Source organism: Pimephales promelas, chromosome 25, assembly GCF_988280905.1.
Source record: "Pimephales promelas chromosome 25, fPimPro1.hap1.1, whole genome shotgun sequence".
Taxonomy (NCBI): Eukaryota; Metazoa; Chordata; class Actinopteri; order Cypriniformes; family Leuciscidae; genus Pimephales; species Pimephales promelas.
This window is the reverse complement of record NC_142793.1, coordinates 15,853,833-15,879,586: the sequence shown is the minus strand read 5'-3', so window position 1 is coordinate 15,879,586 and position 25,754 is coordinate 15,853,833. Positions and strand designations below refer to the sequence as shown.

General features: G+C 39.1%; 1 protein-coding gene across 2 annotated transcripts in view; it reads right to left on the bottom strand.

Moving 5' to 3' along the window:
• Positions 1-25,158, bottom strand: part of shank2b (SH3 and multiple ankyrin repeat domains 2b) — a 97,454-nt gene extending 72,296 nt beyond the window's left edge. For both annotated transcript variants that reach the window (XM_089127967.1, XM_089127968.1), the window contains exons 1-6: positions 24,992-25,158; positions 9,144-9,337; positions 6,404-6,607; positions 4,183-4,254; positions 1,228-1,336; positions 271-422 (exon numbers count right to left, since the gene is read on the bottom strand). In XM_089127967.1, coding sequence (XP_088984093.1) covers positions 271-422; positions 1,228-1,336; positions 4,183-4,254; positions 6,404-6,607; positions 9,144-9,329 — 723 coding nt within the window. In that variant the 5' untranslated portion in view covers positions 9,330-9,337; positions 24,992-25,158. The remainder of the gene's footprint in view (positions 1-270; positions 423-1,227; positions 1,337-4,182; positions 4,255-6,403; positions 6,608-9,143; positions 9,338-24,991) is intronic.
• Positions 25,159-25,754: the final 596 nt, after the last annotated feature.

Below are 25,754 nucleotides of genomic sequence, written 5' to 3'. Positions count from 1 at the left end.
TGAAATAATGGAGAGGAAAAAAAACTTACTGATTCCTTTAAAAAAACAAAAAACAATACAGTGTGTGCTTTGCATGAAAGTATACTGTCACGGTAATACATGTACCCTGTGTAAACTCAGCAGAGTCACTGACACCAAGACATCACTGTATTGCTCTGTTTTAGATCAGCAGCCGTCATTCTTTAAAAAACAAAATGACAATCAAAGAAGAGGATCACTCTAACACATCCATAAATTCGTGCCGCCGTTCAGGATGAGGTCATTCATTACCTTGAGAGCTATCTGGTTCTTTGCCCTGGCTGCTTTGTGCAGGGCAGTCATCCCATCCCGAGAGCGGAAATCCAAATGAGCCCCGCCGTTTTTCAATGTAACGATAATCTCCACCATATTGTCCAGGTGGGCAGCAAGGGTTAGTGGTGTCTCTGTGGATCAGAAGCGCAAAAAAACAAGTTAATATGTATTATGTAAATCTAAGCAAGATATTAATCAAGGGATTTACGTTTCATCAAAACAATAATTAGACATGTACAATATACTGGACTATAAACTGGATACTTGCAGTCACGTACGATATAAACACATTGTGAGACTGTAAATGTGACTTTATTTGTGACTTTAGACAATGTAAATATAAAGTTACCATGTAAAAGTTAAGGGTGGGGGGTGGATGGATGGATGGATGGGTGGATGGATTTCGGGGGTGGGTGGGTTGGTTGGTTGGATGGATGGGTGGGTGGGTTGGTTGGATGGATGTGTAGGTGGGTGGATGGATGGATGGATGTATGGGTGGATGGGTTTCGGGGGTGGGTGGGTTGGTTGGTTGGATGGATGTGTAGGTGGGTGGATGGATGGATGTGTAGGTGGGTGGATGGATGTGTAGGTGGGTGGCTGGGTGGATGGATGGATGGATGGATGGATGGGTTGGTTGGGTGGATGGATGGATGTGTAGGTGGGTGGATGGATGGATGGTCATCATCATCATTATCGCTAAGGGTATTAGTGTATTCTTAACAAAACATGCCATAAAAAATAGGACATAACCATTGGATTAAATCAGTGAGTAAATATGTTAATTATAAACTGCTGAAATATAATGTAATGGTCTGACCAAACTGTGTTGACTAAGAAGAAATGTAATCAATCAAAAACAATTTGAGAACAACTACATAGGGCCTGAATAGCCCTTTATGGGCAGATTGGGAGGTCATCTCATATGGCATCCCCTACCACCAGTGTCCGGGTCATGATAGTTGGGGTCCAACCCTCTCTCCAACATCTTGGAAACTTTGTCCATCTGATGATGTTGGATGTATTCCATGAATTTCCTCAGGTTGACCTTACAGAAGGTGTGAGAGAGAATGAGAGAGCAGGTGAGGGGAAACAAGAAACATTGACTGAGGAGGAAGGAACAGGAGAAAGTGAGGGAAATGAACAGTTGACGAGAGTGTGAAAGGTCTCTGCTCACTTCCTCTCTCATGTTGAGATCTCTGGGACACACATGCCACGCACGATACAAGGCTGGATAAAAATAGATAGGAGAGCAGCTCCCAGTACAGAGACATCAGAGAGAGAGAGAGAGAGAGAGAGAGAGAGGGAGCACAGCTGATTTGGCCAGCTACAGGCAAGCTACGACATGCTACAAACACAGATCAACATGCGTCAACTCTAACACATAACCAAACGCGCACGCAAAGGCCTCCAAGAAGAGAAAGTCATTTCCATACCCGCACAAAATATTATTTTGCATTATTTAACTTCTGGATCCCGTTCTACCAACACTAGCTTTCAATAATTCACACTTTGATGCCAGCTAACAACTTTTAAACTACAAAGTGGAACAACATTCACCCTCTTACGCTGTAAAAAGTGTTTTGTCAGTGTCAGCCAACAAAAATCATCTAAAACTAGTTTTATTAATTCAAAAATATTATACATTCAATAATAATTCAAGCAGAAAATGTTTGATTACACAAAGGGGTCAAGGACTGAAAGGTTAGCATAGTTAGCATAGCATCTACTATCTAGTGTTTCCACCTTTTTTATGGTGGAATAAATGGATTCTGCACTGATAATCATACAAAAGTAGCCATATTCTGATTAAATTGGTGAGCATCTTTGATAATTTGATGTTTTCCCATTCAAAGAGATAGGATCTGTAATTGTGTGACTGAAATAGCTGCCCGAAAGGTGTTTCAAATGACTTGCCTTAAAGGGACTTTACAGTTCTACAAAATGCTGAATAAAGAATGAGCATCAGGTGTGTTTTTGCTATTTAGGGTTTTATTTATGAAGGTGTTGTAAACTGAAGGTTATATTGTCGAATTATTTTCATAATTGTACAACACTATCAAATTTTGTACTTGCAGTTGCAACATGGTACTTTTATTGTTAGTGAAAAAAAATACAATTTCATACATTTCAAAAAATTTACAGTCAACTACAGATGCTGCATCCATAGGTCTGGCCATGTTTGTGTTATGAGAGCTATAAGCAAAGATGGCAGAATTCATACTCCAGCCAAGCAACTGCTATTGAGTCGAATGAGAAGAGTGCAGGATTCTTCAGTTTTTTTTATTATTTTTTTTATTACAGTTTTCCATGGATAAGGCCAAAAAAATGTATATTTTTATGGGTCAGATGAGGTAGAAACAGCTCTTTAAAGGGATACTCCACTTTTTTGGAAATCAGAAACCAGACCAGTTTCTGGTCCCATTGACTTCCATAGTAGGAAAAAATATATAGTATGAAAGTCAATGGGACCAGAAACTGTCTGGTTACTGATATTCTTCTAAATATCAGAAAAACGGCTGAATGGATTAGAAAACGGTAAAACCCAACTGTTTAACTTTGGGGGAGTTGTAAAATGAGCCTATTTCCAAAAAAAAAAAAAAAAGTGAAATATCCCTTTAAAGGTGCTAATTGTACTAAAGCATAAAATACCATAATATGTAATACTAGTTCACATAGTTTCTCGGAAAAACAATGCTACAGACAGATATTCTACTCTGAAATGTGTGTTCCGTGTCAGAATGTCTGTTTTTGTTTAAGTCTGTGTGATCTGCCAATTTACCCTAGAGTATTTCAACACCCCGGGTTGCCAGTTACTGGAAAACACAGCACATTGCAGCTAAGGAAGCCAGCAGACGAACTGGGTCAGCAATTGCAGATTCTACCCGACCTAAAAAAAAACTCAGCATATATCTAAAAATCTCTAGAGGCATATTAAAACGCGGAAAACTTACACCATGAGGTGTGTCTTCTTCTTTTGTCAATTGCGCTAATACCCATATGTCCTCAATCTGGCAACCTGCGAGAGCTTCAAGTCTGAGGCGGGCTGGGGAAACTCCCTCCAATATTTAGAATTTGGACTTCAACCACTCTGTCAATATTACATACTGCACCTTTAAAGTACTGCAACATCTTCACCAAGTCAGATTTTAACAGAAAAAAACCCACTAAGCATTTGCAACTGTATTTATAATTCATCGAAGTGGGATGAATATCTGTTCCTCTCTTCCTACGTCATCCTTTGCAAACCCTAGCGGCTTACGGAGCTGTAATATAATAACTTATTAAGGGAGCTTGAAAGCTCAGAGCAATGAGAGGGAGAGTTTTAAATGCTGAGGGAAGCATTGTGGGGACAAGAGATGAATAGGTTGTAAAGACACCGAGCAGAGCCCAGGACACACAGTTCTGGAAGAAGTCAGCAATTAAAACATGGTTCAGAGCTTCAGGGATGCTTTTGGGAGTGGATCGTGGAATAACCTCTACCAGTGTTTGCAAAAACACTCCTGACCACAGAGCAAAAAACTGGCCAAAACACTAAAACGTCAACATCAGTGAACATCTCGACCCAACAGTCCTGCTAAGTCCAAATGTATGCAAATTCTCCGGCCTGCTGCATTATTTAGCAGCAGAATGTAAAATGGATGTTGTATTTTAGATATTCAATCCTAGTGACTGAATAAAAAAAAGCAAGATTTCAAATGTTTCTTTGCGCATCCCATGACACCCTGATCTACTTGCAATTAAGGAAATAATGTATGTATGTAAAAGACTCAATTATCATTGCGAAAAACAAGTTAATCACCACCTACATGTCAAAAATAGACACATATGCAATAGTAGGCTAATCTACATATGCCACAGCAAAATGTTTATTTAAAAAAAAATTAGTCTCACCTGTGTGTGGAGTTTTTCGATTTGCTTTTCATTGACGTTTGGCTGCTGGTACACTCTGCTCTTGTAGCGGAACTGCAAAATTGAATCAGAGAAAAATACAATTTATATGCTGTATTGGTTTAAATTAGAAATGAATACCAAAAAAAATACACTTATAATAAATGTCCAAATAATAACCAAAAAGTACAATAGAAAACAGATTTAGCATAAACAATCTGGATAAGGTTTTTGAATAAATAATTTATATAATCTTTAGCTCAAAAAATGATAAAATAGAAATATGTTTCATTATACTCCATTTGCAGCTTTTTTTGGGGGTTGGTTGCTGACTTGATAGTGGTATGATTATATCAGACCCTGGGGCTTGAACGAAACGTACAGGAGCACAACAAAGGTTCCTGTTACACCAGCCTGACATCAGCCTTTTCACAGAGAGAGCTGAGAATGCTCCAGTACAGAAAGCACATCTTAAGGAGGACTCCGGCCTTTTAATGCTGCGTTGATAGCAATTTAGAGCAGTTATCATCAATGTCAAAACCAGTTTGTCATTGTGATCATCCTTTCCATGAATAATATGAATGGATATTTTTATACTCACAATAAAATCAATTATTATTACTAATTACTATTACTAATTATTTCAATTTGTTTTTTATTTTTCAATTGTAAAAAAAAAATGGAATTTAAGTCTATGTACAGGTAGCAAGTATATTAAGCTCACAATATAACAAAATATTTTGATAATCATAATGATTGTTCAAAGAAAACAAATCTGATGCTCTTTTAATTGAAAATGAAATAAATACAAATAAAATATAAATTATCTTTTACATAAATAATACATGGTCATTTGTATTCACAATATCTTTTTAATTACTGATTTTAATTATTGTTTATGTTGATTATCACAGAAAGCAATTCTGATGTTCCTTTAAAGTCCCCGTGAACCAGAAGTTGCAAACGACTTTTCTCCAGTGTTGTGACGTATTTCTGAGAAAAACGGAATACTAAATGAGGCAAAATAGTGGACATGGCTTTTTTTTTTCAACTAGCACCTGATTGGATCTAGAAAAATGGGTGTTTCATTCTGAAATGGAGGATGACGCAAGTTTACACACGCTGTCAATCAATGCTCGCTCGGCGCTCGCAAACACACAGCAGCTGTCAGTTGGAGGGGCGTGGTTATGGATGTTAAGGAGACACCCAAACCGTAAAGCCTACGTCATCGGGCAAGTGACATTACTGTACTGAACGTGTCTGGAAATGTGTATTATAAACAATACGATAGTAGTGGGATGAGTGTTGTTAGACTGCAGATCTAGTACATAAAATAAAGCACCTACTTTCTGTTATCCTGAAAACAGTCAGCATATCTGAAAACTTGTAATTTATCACAATAAAAAATAGCCTCTCCATAAATCAAACGCTCTGCCGATGTTGATTCGTGTTTTCGTCCCAAGTCGATCAGATTGACGATTGACCCTTCAGCAGATACATTTTTGTTTTGTTTTTTATATTTATGTGGAGTTTGTGTTGGAGTGTGTGTTGTGCTGGAGGCAGGAGTTTTTTTTGGTGTTATCAGACCCAGGTTGTTAGCTGTAGTCGCATAGACTGAATATAAAAAGGAGAGAGGCTCGGGAGCGCGCATGCACGTCACATCCGATGGATTTCGCAGAAAATCCGACCCAGAGACTTCACATAGAAATATGAATACTGGCCTTCAGAGGTAATATCAAAACCTGACAAGTGGATCATTGCAATGTGTGATTACAACCCCTTCACACACATGCAATAAAAAAGGATACATTTTAGAAGAAAAGTTACGTATAGCACCTTTAACTAATGTAATGTTAACAAATGAAACTTAATTGTGAAGTGTTTTCAAATAAATAAACCAAGAATAGCTGCTTACAAAACACACTTTCAATGAAAGTCTATAGGGCAAGTATACTGGAGTTTTTAAAAGCCGAATTGTTTTGAAAAACCACTTCAATTGATGGATGGTTTTGTGCAAAGACGTGTGCTATTTGAGCTGTAAAATAGCCTAAATCTTCTTTTTACGGACAGGGCTACTGTTCAAGGCAGATTAACTTCTAGTTTAGCTTAATTCCTGTGGATGTTTGTGGAAGTACAGATAGTGATGTCCCATGTCCCTTTCCGGCATCCTTGCATGTATTGTGCCACAGTTACATCATGGATCGAGCTTAAGTTGACGTGTTACCTCGAGGGTCGGAACGCCTTTAGTGGAGGGTAGCGGATAGTCTCTGAGGGGTCGTTCTTCCTCCAGGAAACCACTTTCCCTCCCGTCCACGGCCGGCTGGAAGAGCCCGTAGTTGAGCACATCTCTCAGACTCTGTGTGAGTGTACACAGGATCTGCTGCTTAGCAACCCATACTGTGGCATCAGGACTGAACCTCATGGATTTCTGGCAAAGCCACAGAGAGAGAGGGAAAGAGAGAGACAGAGAGACGCTCTATCAGCCTATAGCAGGTGTGCAGATTAACAAGGGAGAAACATTTGTGTGCTGAGGGAGAAAACAACAGAAGAAAACACAAACTGTGCTTTTTGACATTATTTGGTATTGGTTGACTGACAGAATGACATTTTATAAATAAAAATGGTAACACTTTACAATAAGGTTCGTTAGTTAACATTAGTTAACTACATTAGTCAATATGAACTAATAATGAATAGCACATATACAGCATTTGTTAATCTTTGTTAATGTTATTTTCAACATTTACTAATACTTGATTAAAATCTTGTTAACATTAGTTAATGCACCGTGAACTAACATGAACAAACAATGAGCAGCTGTATTTTCATGAACTAACATTAACAAAGATGAACAAATGCAGTAACAAATGTATTGCTCATGGTTAGTGCATGTTAGTAAATACATTAACTAATGTTAACTAATGAACCTTATTGTAAAGTGTTACCATAAAAATATGTAGTAGTATAACACAAAATGCATTTTGTTTGTCCCTAAGATCGTATTTTCATTTTTCATGAACATTTTCAACCTCTCTTCGACCTTAACTCTTTCCCCGCAAGTGTCTTTTTAAAAAGTTGAAGGCCAACACCAGTGTTTTTGATCATTTTCACAAACATTCATGGCACCCCGAGTATTTTGTTTTACACAGACCTTCTGGTTTTAAACAAAAAAAAATATATATTTTTTCTAGCTTCATGCATTCCTTGAATAAGTTTAATAAAAAAGCAACATTTTGAGCAAAAAACTGAGAAAAATATGATCATAACAGATGGAAGTAGATCGAGTTAATCAACACCCCTAATGCTTTCACAGTCCTAAACTCGCCCTCGGTCGACATTTCATTCAGTAACATTAGGCAGTTTTGATTTATATGCCGTTTAATGTTGGGAATCGCATTATTTTACATATGCATATGTTTATATAATATAAAATCGCTTGTTGTTTCTGCTTCTTCTTAGACTGTGTTTTAATCAGAAGATTCAGTACTCTTTCAGAAGATGCGTAATAGCGCCCCCTACCATATAAAAGTGAAAACACGGAAAGCTGGACATTTTAGTCAATGGCGGGGAAAGCATTAATAATTAAACGATAATAACTGTAAAGTTCCAGTCACATTAGCGAAATTTCGGCAAAAAAAAATCCAATTTGTCTATTGTCTTTAGTGTTGCAGTGTATGAAACTGCTCAAAAAGACACTTTCAAACCAAACCGCTCGCTGCGTTTACCAATTTTTGACCCGTTGCGAAATCAGAGTGGATTTTTTTTCCGCTCTCCTTTTGTCCATCCACGAAAATTCGCTAAACAGTCATAAATGTGACAGCACCTTAACTGTACCTTTAAAGGCACATAAAACCAGATTAAGTTTTGTGTCGTCTGTATGTTTTGATATCATTAGTTATGCTAATGAACTCCTATAGGTGTTCATTATATATAATACTCCTTTATTTATAAATATTGACGAAATTCAGATATATGCATTTAAATTTAGTATTTTCATTCAGGTAAAACACCATAAAAATTGATGACTTATCCTGCACTACACAGATTTCTGTCCAATCATACTAATGAAAACCATTAGCACCAAAAAGTGATGTTTTGTCCTACCTGAACTTCTTGTTTCTTGGGAATCAGAAAAATTGCTTTTTTCCTCATTTTTGTGTTAAGAAATAATGAACTCTATCCTACTTTTTATTCAGTTACTGTGACTGAGATGGTATTGTTGACATGTAAATGCATGTGAAATATGGAAACTGGGATAATTGTTATGCTCAATAAACATAACAATGGAAATAACACCATAACCATAACCTCATCACCAATGTGCCAGAACAATTCAATACTCTGCTTCTTCCTAAAATAAAATTTTCAGTAATGACAGGCACAGATATTTTTAAAGAACCTGTTTGGAGCATGAGCAGTATCAAATTCTACATTTGTAGCCTTGTTTGGTTGCAATATTATAATAAATTGGGCTGTAATGCATGGCAACCCATTATACATTTATAATTAATAATCATATTGAATAGATTTTAAACTTTCGTTGTTGTTGTTATGGATTTTTTTAAAGTGTCATTTTGGGACTTAAAGTTCACTTAAAGTTAATATTTTGAACTATATTTTCCATATTATCCTATTGTGCTTGCTTGTGTGTCAAATTTTCTAATATATAAAACACATTTGGAAAAGGCTCGTCTCTACATGATATTGCCTTTCTGAACTTTCTTCATTTAATGCGTGACAATGCAATTTTCTACTTTACGAGTGTAAAATAGGTGAAAAACTTGTTGCCTCTCCCAGTTGCATCCGTTTCCATTTTTTAGTCCACTAAAACCCAAACAGCTCTAAAGAGAAGGCTGAAACTGTAAGAAGGAAGTAATTTACTGTTGTAATATAATTTTGAAAGGTCCACATGGCCCAACAGCCTGAGGTGAAACACGAGTGTTTGTATGTGTGTGTGAACGCACGGACTGCTGCAGGTCAGGGATGACCACACAGATGAGCGTTGTGTCTCGCAGGCTGTTGTCCAGTCGGCCACTGGTAGGTCGATCCAGCCTGGGAGGCTCATCTCGGGAACTGTCTGATTCCGAGCTGGCCGAGTCAGAGAAACTCTGAGCCATTTCCTCCTCGCTAGACATGGGGCTCCGCGGCATGATCAACACTGTGGAGAAAGAGAGAGACAATTTAAAAATCAATTAAATAGTGTGCATAATGCATTTTTTTTTTCAATTTTAAACAAAGTTTTTTTTAAAAATGGAAAATGAAAATTGTAAGTATTTCATAGCAATCTTCTAGTTTAAAATGACCTTGTAAGGATTGCATACAGATAAAATCAACAATGATCTGTAACATAAAGATTAGCATGCACTTAAACTGCAGCACATGAATATAATTCTAATTCCCAAAAATGCACCAAAAAAAGATGAAAAGATTATTTTTTTAATTACTGGAAAATAAAATACTGGATAATAACTGGATTTTTATTTTAAATAAATAAAATAAAATGAAATGATTTTTTGTGGGATGATTTGTGGATGCACATCCAGGGCACGAAGCTCCCGTTCTACCACATCCCAAAGATGCTCTATTAGGTTGAGATCTGGGCCATTTTAGTACAGTGACCTCATTGTCATGTTCAAGAAACCAATTTGAAATGATTCGAGCTTTGTGACATGGTGCATTATCCTGCTGGACGTAGCCATCAGAGGATGGGTCATGGTGACCATAAAGGGATGGACATAGTCAGAAACAATGCTCAGGTAGGCCGTGGCATTTAAACAATAACCAATTGGCACTAAGGGGCCTAAAGTGTGCTAGAAAACATCCCCCACACTATTACATCACCACCACCAGCCTGCACAGTGGTAACAAGGCATGATGGATCCATGTTCTCATTCTGTTTACGCCAAATTCTGACTCTACCATCTGAATGTCTCAACAGAAATCGAGATCAGACCAGGCAACATTTTTCCAGTCTTCAACTGTTCAATTTTGGTGAGCTCTTGCAAATTGTAGCCTCTTTTTCCTATTTGTAGTGGAGATGAGTGGTACCCGGTGGGGTCTTCTGCTGTTGTAGCCCATCCGCCTCAAGGTTGTGCGTGTCGTAGCTTTACAAACGCACAGACGTCGGTTGTAACGAGTGGTTATTTTAGTCAAAGTTGCTCTTCTATCAGCTTGAATCAGTCGGTCCATTCAAGGCATTTTCGCCCACAGGACTGCCGCATATGTTTTTCCCTGTTCCACACCATTCTTTGGAAATGGTTGTGCGTGAAAATGCCAGTAAACTCAGACCGGCCCAAATTGCTTAAATCACCTTTCTTTACCATTCTGACATTCAGTTTGGAGTTCAGGAGATTGTCTTGACCAGGACCACACCCCAAAATGCATTGAAGCAAATGCCAGATAATTGCATTAATGAGAAATTGAACACATGTCCATAATAATCCTTTAGGTGTGTGTATAATATAACATCACAAACCACATAGCCAACTCTAAGTGGTTAAAATGGGTTCTGAAGAGGGTCATTTGATGGATCAGCCAATTGTCCAGTCTAGGGAAAGTCATTATTTAAGTAAGTTATTATAACTTGACAAAAGATTGCCAAGACAATCTTGTTTTTATTTTGAATTAAAATAATGTGCACCGATGAATCACAATAGCACACAGACCAGGAACATATTAATAAAGTAAAGTGGGGCAATTTTGATATCCTGTTGACTTGAGTGCTTATTATTCTCATATGTAATATTTTTTATATTGCTATCTGGTCATTTAGCTCCACTTGTTTATCTCTGTGGCCTTTTGTGAATTCACTGGGTTCACCAAATGTTGCCGAACAGTCCCTATCTGCCAAGACTGCGCGTGTTTATATTTCTTCTGTGGATGACTTTAGGAGCACCGCAAGTACACTGAAATGTCAGACAGTATATCACGTCATTTTAATATTCTTCTCTACATCTTTTGGGTCTGCTCTACCTCGCAGGGATAATCGAACTGACACTCACCTGAAAATGGCCTTGTTTATCACAAACTTTTGATAAATTAACAAACCAAACTTTAGTTTTACTTTTACGCCACTACATTCCAAAGCATAATATCGTACGTTTTAAACGCAAAATAAAAAAATTAAAACTTTGCTTATTTGTAGCTACATTTTAAAAACCACATGATGGGGCTCACAGACATTTGGATGCTTATTGTATACTTTATTGGCATTTATGAATTAAATCGGATTAAAGGTTTCCAAAAGGAACAGATGGGGCTGTTTTCTGTGTCTTGGGTTATCACATGCCATATTTCTGATGTGTACACAACAAATGCTTTTGAAATCACAAGACTTCAATGGCAAACAAAATGTCTGGGTTTTTGGAGGAGGGGGGGGGAGACGGCAAGCAATATCAGACAGACAATGACAGAGACGCAGAATGAGAGAGAGGCTCAGACAGTAACTAAAGCAAAGAGGTCAGGTGAAATACCTGACTAACGGCGCTCCGCTAAAGCTTAAATCATCACGGCATGTGCAAACGAGACGAAGCGAGACAGCTGAAGATTAATTAGAAGCGCTCATCACATTCCCTGTGCATTTTACCCTGTGAAAGGTTCGAGAATAATAAAATTGACCTTTCTGTGCTGCTAGCGCATCTTGATAATGCTAAACTACCATGTGTGTAGGTGGTCAAATAACCGCCATTTAATTAAACGCCACGATACCGACGATTAATGGGGCTTCGGTGTAAGAATATGCTTTTATGAGATGTTGTGCTTATGTCTGTTATACTTTGAGAGTAACCATGCTTGTTAGTGAAACTGAGCCCACGGTTTCATAGGAAAATCAGGCGTTCTTGTCTCTCTCTCCCCAGTGGCTCAGTCAGTCAGAAGGCCCTGTCATTCATCAGGGCTGTCAGTGTTGGGTTTTCTCGCTCGACCTTTAGAGTCGCCCGCCACCAAGACGGGATTCAAGAAGCAGGAAGCATTTGTCGACTATCGCTTGAAGGCTACCACCAATTAAAACCTTACAGCGTAGAGATGAAATTGCACCCACATGCACTTTAGTGCTAAGAAGCTGCCAGCAGATTTAACACAACTTCAGTGTTGGCAGATAAACAGACACCACTGAAGTCCTTATACAGTCGTGTTATTGTGTGCTGGATGATATATTGGTTTCCTGTGAAGTGAATATTATCCAGTTGTGGGCATTTAAATAAATTACACAGTACATGCTTTCATCTTGCTGAATTAATTAGATATTATTTGCTTGTAAGAAGTTCAAAGTAAACAGTGTAACAAAACCTTGCAAAGGTTACATGAAGATACAATCAGCAATATGAATTAAAATCCTTTTAATTCCCAAAATTACTGCAAAAATCACCTTTTTTTTGTAAAATGGCTGCGATCAAAACAAAACAAAAATAAAAACACTGGAAAATAGCCTATAATGTAAAAAACATAACAGAATATGAATATAATAAAAGTGATACAATTATTTCAAATACAATATGAAAGTGAAAGAACCTTGCAGACGTTACATGAAAATTAACTCAAATATAGATACGATTTATAATGTGAAGATGAGCACGCACTTTAAGCTGATGCATATGAATTATTATATTCAAATTCCCCAAATATACTTTAAATCACTGCAAAGATCACCTTGAGTGGCCTATTGATTTTATAAAAATCCAGTGATAAAAAAATTAAATAAGTATAAATGGGAAAATAATCTATGATATATGAATATGATCATAATATGAAATTACATAAAATATTAACTAATATGCTGGAAAATAAAACGTAGCAATTTGGTGCATTAATAAAAAATATGTGACAGGTGTGCGTTGATTGTCAGTTTATGAAGGCTTTGAATCCAGCTTGTGCAATCATAATTCATACATTATACATTAGATTTCATATTTTGGACATGATATACACACTCAGATGCATTAAAATTATACATTAGATTACAAAATCATACATTTAATTTCCAGAATTCATTATTAGTTCAGAGTTACCTGTGTTTTCGGACTATTTGGGGTATTTATTTATTACACTCGATTATAGATGCTAATATATGGCAGCAATTATACACCAACCACATGCAGTACTGACCTAGAAGCATAACTTACTGTATTTAATAAGTTCAAATTTATTTTCCCTGTTAACTTCAAAAACACACGCTGATGCTTTTTCATTACGACAATTATTTATTAAAAGTGCTGCCAAAATATTCACTTTGAATGTCTGCCACTGTTGCCACGACGACTACTAAACACATTTGCATTGTTATAGTTAATGGAAGTGATGCATTAAGCATTTTTTTTTTAATGGCTGGTTTGGTCTAAACTGTCATAATGCGTTAGGAGGCTTAAAACATAACTTAATATCTTACACGTATCAAGGAGCATAAGAAGGATTCTGGTGGGAATTAAGCTCACCCTAATATCCTGAAAAACAACAGAATATTTTTCTTACTGAGATTTATCGAGGGTCTCATATGAAGGTTGGTTCACTTCTACGGTAGGTAGTCACTGTATCATTTCACTCAGGGTTTCTCTATTCCAAAAGCCTGCCTGAGGGCAGTCAAACTTGCTGTTTCAGAAACACGGACAGTAGCAGGAACTGACAGCTCTCCGAGAGCTCAACCTTCCCATAAACATATATCATATTTGAGAAGCATCTAATACTGCACCCTTCATTAAACCAATGCACAAACATTAATATTTCACAACCAATTTATTTTTCATCAAAAAGTGCTGTGGATGTTGCATCAAAAGCTCTTGGGTTTATAATTTTTGCAATATAGCAGCTCTAAAACTCCAATCCCATCCTCATAAAACAAAAAGAGCAATAACAAAAATGTTGTGCTTGCTCATGCAAACCTCACCACCATAATGCAAGGAGGCTGGTTGCCAGGGTGTTGCTATGGTGATCTAGGGTGTTTCTAGGGTGTTCAAAAGAGCCTGTGCTTAAATTTGTACACTGAAAAATGTGCTAACCTAAAAAAAATGGCTAGAATAATATACCATTCAAAAGTTTGGTGCCAGTAGGATTTTTTTTTTCAATAAATTCATACTTTTGTTCAGAAAGGATTCATTAAATTGACCAAAAGTGACCGCTACTTCAAATTAATGCTGGTTTTTTTTTTCTCTATTTACAAAAAAATTAAGCAGCGCAACTGTTTTTAACGTTGATTGTAATGACAGGTGTTGACCTAGAGGTGTCAGTGTTCTAGCGGGGGATCATAGAGGGCCGAAGAAGAGACATACGGGAAGTGTTGGGTTGTTGTTGTTAAGCCAACTTGTGAATAAACTGGACACAGAGAGAACTCACGCGTTGTCGTTGTCTTCTCAGTATTAAATGACTGTAAGGAATACCAACAGACATTACATGGTGTCAGAATAGCCTGTGTGTCAGTAAGAAGACATGGCGAAGTTTAGCCCGCCGAGCGAGTTTAAGTTTGAGAGCCCAACCGAATGGCCGGAGTGGAAACAGCGATTTCGCCGCTATCGGTTGGCCACGAAGCTAAACAAAGATGACGGCGAGATTCAAGTAAGTTCGCTGATCTACGCAATGGGCAGTGAAGCTGAAAAGATATTCAGTTCATTCGAGTTTGACGAGGAAGATGAAAAGAAAGACTTTGAAGTGGTCATGAAAAAGTTTGACGACTACTTTATTCCACGACGCAACATCATACACGAGCGTGCATGTTTCTATCAACGGAGCCAGCAATCCGGGGAAACGGCGGAGATGTACATCAGGACATTATATGAGTTAGCAGAGCACTGCCAGTTCGGGACTACAAGGGATGAACATATAAGGGATCGTCTTGTGGTAGGAATAGCAGACAAAGAACTTTCCCGCCAGTTTCAGCTCAAAGCAGATCTAACGTTGACGCACGTGATTGAACGGGTGCGCCAGACAGAGGCGATAACGCGTCAGGTTAATCTTCAGACCAGTCGACCGGAAGCTCAGCTGGCCAACGTTAATGCGGTCAAAGGGAAGGATTGGCAATATAAGAAAAAGAGTCAGCGACGTGGGAATAGCAGCCAGGCAACCAACACAAAGGATGAGTGTGGGAGGTGCGGTAAGCCACAACACTCTAATGAAAGAAATTGTCCTGCGTTGAAAAGCAAGTGTAATAAATGTCACAAGGAAGGACATTGGGAACGTAAATGTCGTTCTAAAGCAGTGAGAGAAGTCACAAGTGAACAACCTGGACTAACATACTTCCTAGGAGCAGTTGACAGGGAGGATAATGAGAATACATGGACTGTTTGCTTACCTGTAAACAATGTGGGTGTAACCTTTAAAATTGACACAGGAGCGGACGCTACCATTATTGATGAGGGGACATTCAAAAAGATGAGTCCTAAAATAAAGCTCGAGCCACCTGTCACTCGTTTTGTTAGCCCAGGGGGCGATCTCAGTTGCATGGGCATGTTCCAGAGTTTCACAAGCTATAAAGGGAGGAAGTACCCTCTGAAAGTGTATGTGACTGAAGGAAAAAGCTGCTTACTGGGCCGTGAGGAAGCAGTGGAAATGGGTCTAGTCAAGAGGATGAATGAGGTCAGTAGCGTGTTTGGATCTAGCGGGTTATTGAAAACTGAGCCAGTCAGAATAGCCCTGCTCGATGATGTCCAACCATACGCAGTGCCGACAGCCAGGCGGATACCCCTGCCACTGGTACCGCTGGTAAAAAAGGAACTGCATCGCATGGAGGAGGAGGGCATAATCGAAAAGGTAACACAGCCAACAGAATGGTGTGCCGCGATGGTGCCGGTACTCAAACCCAACAAAAGGGAAGTCCGCCTTTGTGCAGACCTCAGGAAACTGAACAAAGCAGTGAAACGGGAGAAGTATGTTCTGCCAACGGTGGAGGAAATAATGCCAAAGCTCGCCGGGTCAAAAGTATTCACCTCGCTGGATGCAGCAAGTGGATTTTATCAGATCCCCCTGCATGAGGAGAGCAGGTTGCTCACCACTTTCATCACTCCATTTGGGAGATACGCCTTCCGCCGTCTCCCTTTCGGGATAACAAGTGCTCCTGAAATTTTCCAGAGGAAAATGGCGGAGACTCTGGCCGGCTTAGAAGGGACTGAGATCTTTATGGATGACATTTTAATTCACGCAGAGACAGAGGAGCAACATGACCGACGCCTGGCTGAGGTGTTGAGGGTCATTGAAGCAGCAGGGCTCAAGTTGAACCAGGCAAAGTGCAAGTTCAGACAGAGGCAGGTTCGTTTCCTGGGTCACTTAATCGACGAGGCGGGCGTCAGAGCCGACCCCAACAAAGTCACAGGAATACGGAACTTTCCACAGCCACAAAACGTCACAGAACTCAAAAGGTTCTTGGGGATGGTTAATTATTTAGCCAAGTTCATTCCAGAGCTATCAACAGTGGCTCACCCACTGTACGAGTTACTGAAAGGAGACAAAGAGTGGATGTGGGGACCTGCACAGTGTGAAGCGTTCAGGAGCTTAAAGACTGCATTAGCCACAGCTCCAGTACTTACCTTCTACGATGCCAACAAGCCCACTATAGTGTCAGCAGATGCCAGCAGCTATGGGCTGGGCGGCGTTCTACTCCAGCAGCACGGGGATCACTGGAAGCCTGTGGCCTACTGCTCCAGACGGTTAAGTGACGCGGAGAAAAGATATGCGCAAATAGAGAAGGAGTGCTTAGCAAGTGTGTGGTCCTGTGAACGGTTTGACAAATACCTATATGGACTGGACGGCTTTAGACTGGTTACTGATCACAAGCCGTTGGTGCCTCTCATGAACAGTAAAGACTTAGACTGTGTCCCAATTAGGTGCCAGAGGCTATTGATGAGACTAATGCGTTTCAATGCTACGGCTGAGCATGCACCAGGCAAAACATTAGCGGTGGCAGATGCGCTCTCTAGAAGCCCAGAGCAATGTTTGGGGGATGGGGTCTGTCACGAGGAGGTGGCCGCACATATCGAGGCTGTCATGAGCCAGGTCCCGGCCACACCACACCGGATGGCGGAGCTTAGACAGTACACAGAATATGATAGACAGCTCCAGACAGTCATAGGCTTCATCAGGAATGGGTGGCCTGATTATATAGGAAAGGTGCCTGAGGTAGTCAAAGACTTCTACCAAATGAGAGGAGAACTATCTGAGATAGATGGTTTGGTCATTAGAGGCAACCGCATTGTCATTCCCACAGAAAAAAGGAAGGCCATCCTGGAGAGAATCCATGACGGACATCAAGGCCTGGTAAAGTGCAGAGAAAGAGCTCACCAATCCGTATGGTGGCCTGGAATGTCTGGTGAGATCGAAAAAACTGTACAAGAGTGTGCGTTTTGTAGAGAGAACAGAAACACACAAAATAAGGAGCCGTTAATGCCCAGCGAACTCCCATCTAGGCCATGGCAGAAAGTTGGGGTAGATCTGTGCGAGTTTAAGAAGCAAAACTACTTAATAGTATCAGATTATTACTCTAGATATCTGGAGATTTTGAATCTGCCTACAACTACCACCAGCCAGGTTGTAGCTAAGCTGAAAGCCACATTCGCACGTTTTGGCATCCCTGAAGTAATGGTGAGCGACAATGGGCCCCAGCTATCTTCAGAAGAGATGAGGGAGTTTAGTGAGGAATATGATTTTGTTCACATTACATCCAGCCCTCACTACCCTCAAAGTAACGGACAGGCAGAGCGGGCCGTTCAGGTAGCGAAATCTATACTGAGACAGAAGGACCCCCTCCTGGCCCTGATGGCATACCGAGCCACACCCACCTCTTCGACAGGAGTCAGTCCAGCAGAACTGCTGATGGGCAGGAAAATCAGGACCACCTTGCCCACCTTGCAGGACAATCTGAAACCAAACTGGCCGAATGAAGAGGTGATCAGACAGGCTGACGCTGCAGCCAAGCAAAAGCAAGCTTATTACTATAACCGCAGGAATGGAGTAAGGGTTCTACCCCCACTGAGCCTAGGGGACCCGGTGCTAACAAAGTTGGATGGACAAAAACAGTGGACAATGCCTGCTGTCGTTCACAGTTCCAGCTCTACTCCAAGGTCCTATATCGTGGAGACAGCACAGGGACAGCGCTACAGGAGGAACCGACGACACCTGCAATCCACACCCAAACCGATCACAACTGTCAGTGAAAGCCCTGACCAAGTTGCCCCTGAGGTCAGGAAAACTGAGGACACGCATGGTACTGAGACACAAAACACTTCCACACCCACACAAGGGACGGTAACCATCACTCGCTCAGGGAGAGTGAGCAAAGCCCCAGACAAACTGGACTGGTGATTATGGACTCTTGATTGAATAGACCTGAAAAAAAAAAATGGTCGATTTGTTGTGGATTTATAGTATGTTTCAGGAAATGCACTTTATTGTTTGAAAAAAAAAAAGAAAAAAAATGGTTCTGTGCATTAGCCTTCATTGGGGTTAGAAGTTAACAAGACAGTTTAGTCTTATAAGAAACATTGTTAATATACTGAAAGTGTTTATTGCTTATAATAACAGTTCATGTTAACTAAGAAGAGCAATATCTTTGAGGGGGGAGATGTAATGACAGGTGTTGACCTAGAGGTGTCAGTGTTCTAGCGGGGGATCATAGAGGGCCGAAGAAGAGACATACGGGAAGTGTTGGGTTGTTGTTGTTAAGCCAACTTGTGAATAAACTGGACACAGAGAGAACTCACGCGTTGTCGTTGTCTTCTCAGTATTAAATGACTGTAAGGAATACCAACAGACATTACATTGATAATAATAAAAAAATGTCTCTTGAGCAGCAAATCAGCATATTAGAATGATTTCTAATGGATCATGTGACACTAAAGACTGGAATAATGATGCTGAAAATTCAGTTTTACATCACAGGAATTAATTATATTTAAAAAATCTTAAAATAGAAATATTTCACAATACATATATTTTTTACTGTAATATTTGATTTACATTCAACCCAAACTATTGTCCAAAAAAAAAAGTCCAAAACACTATTTAACAGCACTGAATTAACCTAAATACATGAAGTTACAACAGCTAGTTTAGGGTTATGATATTAAAAATAACTCCTTTACAACCCCTTTTTATGGAGTTTGACAATCTGGTCTGCAAATATGGCTGATTCCCTCCTTCAAAGAGATTTCTCAGCCATTTTATCATCCGCCAGCCGACGGTCCTAAGTCCAATCTTTTAAAAAAGAAATAGGACAGCTCTCGTCAACAAACCACACGGTGTGCAATCATTCATGTCCATAACCGTTAGATGCCACATTTGACTCAGCAATAGAAGTGAAGCTTCTGTGGACTGCCTGAAAGGAGAAGGGTAACTAAAGTATGGGTTTCATCTGGGCCAATGAGTAAACCACAGAGAAGAGCGGAAAGAAACAGAGCTGTGGGACTCAAAGGAGCAATAGAGTGAGACGGGAGGATAGACAGGGAGGGGGAAAGTGCCATACAGAGGCAAGTAGAGAGGGAGAGCGGAAGGGGGACGGGCTGCCCTGGATCTGTGTCCGCTTGCCTTACCCCTGGTGACTTAACAGCAACACCGCACAGCTGTAAAATAGGGCAAGACTAGGGCTCGCGTACACGCTGGTGCAAGACGAGCAGAACAAATCACAGTCTGAACATCAGTGTTATAAAAAAGCGAGGTGAAGCTGATGAAAAATAAATGAGAAGCAAGGCCCAGTTCTATCACAACATGTCATCTAACCCCTCCCATGGGCTGCCTGAGTTCAATCTGAGCTCATCGAGGAATCCGCACGTCAATACGCAGGACAATTATTGCCCCCGGAGGACCACCGCTGCTTCAGGCCTACACCATATCAGTAGACTACAAACAACGGCAGTATATTGTTTCTCAAATCAGTTTTCATCTTTTTATTCATAAATCCATTCAACCGCTCACTCTTAGAGGCGCCATTTAATGATTCCTTCTCTCCACGAATTGTCAATTACACCACAGTCCTTAACTGAAGAGCATGCAATATAATGATGAAGCCATCAGATCTTAATAAAATGCACTTATGTGGATTAATTTGATAAATGGATGCCCAGTGTTGGGGAACTAGCCTACTCTCCAAGCAGCAGAGCAGAAAAACAAAACAAAACAAATAGCACTAAAGGTACAATATGTAAGATTTTTGTTATCAAATATTCAAAAACCACTTGCACGTGTGATGTATTTCATACATTATCCCAAAATTTGTAAATCCGGAGAAATCCTAGTTTTAAATAATGGCTCGTCTCTTGTCATTGTCGCATATCAATGAAGTAATATCTCCTCCCACCTTACATACACCTAAACCTACCCAACTCCGCCCTCTGATCCCTAAACCCACCCCAAATCCCTAAATCCAACCCTAATCCTACCCTTCTCCACCCCTTGGATCTTGATCCGACTCCTCCCGTGAATTTCATGTAATTTCACTGCATTGAGGTACTGTCAGTTTCCGCTTGTAAAAACCATATAAATAATACTTAGATACTTTATTAGCGGCCGTTTCAATGGGCCGCTTTATAAGCTGCTAATGGGGATCTAAGTATAAAGATCTATGACACAATATCTCTTAAGGCGCTGTTGTGCCATACAGAAAATCCAGAAAGTTAAACACATAAACATATAGATCAAATGAGGCAAGCAGGCTTTGGGACAAACGAGAAATAAAACAAGGATCAATATCGGCATGCCGTTTTCAGGAAGGAGAGAGCTTTGCGACAAACTTGGACTTGATTTGTCTGCTCTCGCATGTGTTTTGATAGACAGGTAAAAAGAATTTATCACATATTAGTAACATGCTTATATAGCATTACATTTCACATATCACGATCCTTGCAGCTAATTAATTTCGATGACATAAAATAGTGTGATCAACCGTACAGGTGATAGAAAAAAAAATTTATTAGCTGATAAATAATTTATAATTCGTTACATCTCTGGATGGTGAAAATGAAATCTCCTAGAGTTCCACTCTCATCAAGCTTCGCTTTTGGTTTTGAAAATGAAAAAAAAATACAGATTGCACCTTTAAGAGAGCAACATTTTATAATACTTTGCATTATTTTCTGTATTATTATTGTTGTTTTGTCTTAATTTCACATTCTCTGAACTGTTATTTAGTGCTCACTGTTTGACTGGGATTAAACTAAAAACAATATTTTAAAAAATGTCAAAATAAAATGTAATCAGAGACATTTTTGCTGGCACAAAAACAACGATGGTTTTAGAATAACTTAAGACACCCTTATTGAATCTGTGCATCGCTTTTTATGAACCGTCTTTACGAATTAATCAAACTTTCCGAACGTAGGCTACAAAAAAAAAATCTATGAATGAATGAATGAATGAATGAAACCTTTATTGCCCCAAGGGTGAATTTGTTTTACACTCATGGGAACCACAATAAACATAACCACAAAAAACATAGAATAAACATAAATAAAAAAAGAATAAAGGCAAAAGTGACATGGAATATATCAATTTGACAACTTAAGAAATCAATAAATAAATATATATATTCAGTAATACCCTTTAAAAAAACTTAATCTAAAAACTTTACTGGCTCGTTATATAGCCTAATTCCTTCGATCACCAACATAACACAAACTTTTATCAGTGTAGTAAATCAAATTGTGAAAGTTTCTCTGCACTTAATGTTTGATGCACTACTAAAAACTGTTTTGGCTTGAATGGTTTTGATTTGATATGAATGAGGAAAGAGGTCGCGACGCTGCATCATTTTAATATCGATTCTGATTGGTCAATTTGGTACGAGACAGTGTTGTAGTCGAGACCAGCTCACTCGAGACCATAGAGAGTCTGGTCCGAGGCGAGACCAGAGAGTTTGGATAACCTAAGGTTGGGAAACCGAAGAATATCTTTAAGAATATGTAAAATATTTGGTGGTAACAATAAAATTGGTACCAAACTCAAACAGTAAACCAAATATACCATGGAATCATGTACACTGTAATGGTAAAAAGGCCACATAGTGGAATAAAGGTAATTTTATTACAACTATGACTTAAAATTATTACAATCAGTAAGTGCTCTTTAACATAACATTACTGCACACGAATTCTGTGTGGCTCTTAAACTGAATAATGGATGATAAGGCAGACATTTTCAATACATAGTTGAGCTAGGGGCTCCAAATCACATCTGACATGGGTCCTTTCACGTTGACGTTTCAATCAAGCAATTTAAAGAAATATCTGACAAAAGCCAATGAACCAATTCAATAGAATGAATCAGACTATTCAACCCAACATGAGGACCGAATTATCCGAATTAGTAACGTTACTTTACAGTAAATGTTTCTTTCAAAATGAGAAAAAGTGCCGTAAGGAGGAACGAGTCAATAGATTGAATTGGATTTCAAACGCTAGGCTACATGAAAGAGAGGATCAGTGGAATAAATCAAACTTTCAAACACGAGGTGCACTGATTCACTAGAATAAATTGAACTTTCAAACGCTTTATATGATTATTTGGACAGATTCTTTCTGTAGAAAGAATTTCACTTCCAAATGCTGAATACATAGTGAGCTGGTAGGGTGAGGTTTCTTATATTTGAAAACCAAGCTACTACTTTTCATTTACCGCAGCTACTATGAATCAGACAAACTGAGTCCTGGAATCACCTACTGGGCCTACATAAATCGCTTAGAAGCCTGAAGTGGACAGTGTGTGGCAGCAAATCCAGTCTGCTAAAATCCTCCTCTCCGCTTCTTATCTCTGTGGGACACAGGATAACAGAGAGCTTCCAACCCCATCCCCGTAATGGATAGATCACCACAGCCTCCCAGCTGCAGCTTCTATTTGCTACACAAGCAAAAATCCTTGACCGGCACGCTCAAGGCGCCTTACAATACTGATAATGTTGTTTGTCTCCTAATTACAGTTGTCTGGAGGCAATTTGACTGAGATCTATAGTGCACAATCACAACAGCAATCAACCGCTTTGTGTTTTGAATGTCGCATGTTGGTCAAAAGCCCCCCCCTAAATGCTTCTGAAATGAAAAGAGCGCTCTGATGTACATTTATTAGGACTCTGAGAGGAAAATCACATCTTGGCATGTTGCTGAAGTACAGTATGGCAGCAGCAAAGGCAAAATTTGCTGAACGGAGGAGTCAGTGGATGTCATGTTGAAAGCTGAGGTGGATTTCCTGTCTTTGCTATACAGTTTCTGAAGATAATCGAAGATGAGATACAGTTTCATATCAAAACATCAGGACACAATGCAGAAAACATTTTAAAAGCGGAACAATCGCTGAACGTCCTGATAAAGCCACTGGACGCTGCAGTGGTTGGGTTCGGGCAAGATGTCTTTTAACAGTCTCTTGATACTTATCAAGGAAGATACAATGAGTTGTGGCTCCGGCGGCCCTGAGAAGTGTCACTAGTGAAATCGGTCTGTTCTGTTGCTATGGAGTCGCAGGTTGGAAATCCCATGAGACCATCGCTACCCATGCATTAGATGGGAGAAAACCTGAATCTGCGCATAATAATGCTGACCTAAAAACTCTTTTAAGAGGCACATAAATTATTGTCAAAACTCCTAGAGGATTTTAAGTTCCCAAGGGATGCTGGAGTCACTTTAGTATTGAATTTTACAAACATCATTTTATGAGGAGTTTTGTTTTCTTTAATAAACATGATGTTTCTAGCTTATAGATAAATAAACAGCACCAATTTTGTATCACTTATCATCTTTAAAAAGTATTTGTTTTTATTAGTTATAGATTGATACATTGGATAGACCAATAAAATGGCCACTATTTACCCATTTTGATATCACTTTGTATAGGCTACTCTGATATGTTTGATAAACTAGCCAATATTTGGACATTTTGACTATCAACATCTACTAATAATAATGTTAATGGATAATGGATAATTTGTGCAAAACTTTTTTGTAGGGATTTTTTTTTTTTTTACATCTAAATTACTATAACTTGCCCTGAAAAATTGATTCTTGGTCGTTCAGTGGTCATATATTTCTGAATAATAACCGTTGCCCATGGCAACACTCCATAAGTGAGTATGTTTCCTAGCTGCATGTGTTCTTTAAGTAATATGTTAAAAGAAAAGCAAATCAATATTTAATATCACATTATTTAAATGTTAATCTAACAAGGAGTACTAGTCAGATGGACTTTGTCGCAAAATAAACCTATTCAATATGTTAATTAGCCCTGACTTTATTATCCCTATTTGTCATATATCAGCCACTCTGCTCTCTATATCGGTTTAACCCTTTAGAAACCCGTATTGGTTGACCAATCTGCATCTCAGCCTGAAGCTTAAAAAATTATTATTATTTGAAAATGATAAGATGGAATCAAATGTTGGACTTGAATCAAAGTATTTCTCAACTAATTTTACTGGATACTGTGCACATCACACATATCAAATTGATGGTGTTATTTAATTTCTTTTTCTTGTATACTGAGGTATCTTTAACTTATGGCATCGTTTGTGCTTCCCAGTACAGACATCATTAAGCCAACGTTGAAATGATCGACCACAGAAAAGAAAAAGGAAATCTAAGTCCAAATTCATATTTATGTCTAAACATCAAAATCTTTGAGAAGCGTTTCCGATCAGTAGGCTACTGAGAAACAGGAGAAGTTAACAAGAGCTTGTCCGTCAGCAGCATCACGTCTCCATCACAGCTCGTTAAGTGCATGTGGGCTATACAAACTTCAGTGTTCTTTTTTTTTTTTTCCTTTAAAGTAATAAAAAACCTATAATGAAAACTGTATTTTGTAATAAGAAAACTATAGGGACAAAAACGGACGCGTACTGGAGAGATAACAAAGGTGCACTTACAGCATCCGGCGCACTTTTTCCTTTCTTTGGCTCTTTATCCTTTGTCCAAAAGGATATAATTCTCCGTAGAATCGCTCAGGTTTGTCGAGTAGTCCAAACAGAGAAGGGAGTGACCCCTTTAGCACTTCTTCAGGGGAAGAGGACTGTGTATTCCGCATGTGTGGACAGTGTTAAATGCGCAGCATCGACCCGAACGCGCAGAACGCACACACACACGCGCGCGCGCAGGGGAGGAAGGAAATATTTGCGCTGGATCAGGGGCTCTTCTAACACTAGAGGGGTTCACTAATGCAGGCGGAGCCACAGTCCCCAAACTAACACATCTGCATCTACGGCCAACACGTTTGAATTTCTAAATTTACGAGTTGTCTTTTTTTTTTTTTTTTTTTTTTTTTTTTTAAATGATACGTTTGTTTTAAAATTACTATTTCATGTTGGTTCGTGTAAATGTTTCAGGATTGTACTTAAAATAGACATTAAGTAATTTGCACATACTCTCTAGACAGCTGAGTCTAATGAACTTATACAGACAGATGATAGATAGATAGATAGATAGATAGATAGATAGATAGATAGATAGATAGATAGATAGATAGATGGATGGATGGATGGATGGATGGATGGATGGATGGATGGATGGATGGATGGATGGATGGATGGATGGATGGATGGATGGATGGATGGATGGATGGATGGATGGATGGATGGATGGATGGATGGATGGATGGATGGATGGATGGATGGATGGATGGATGGATGGATG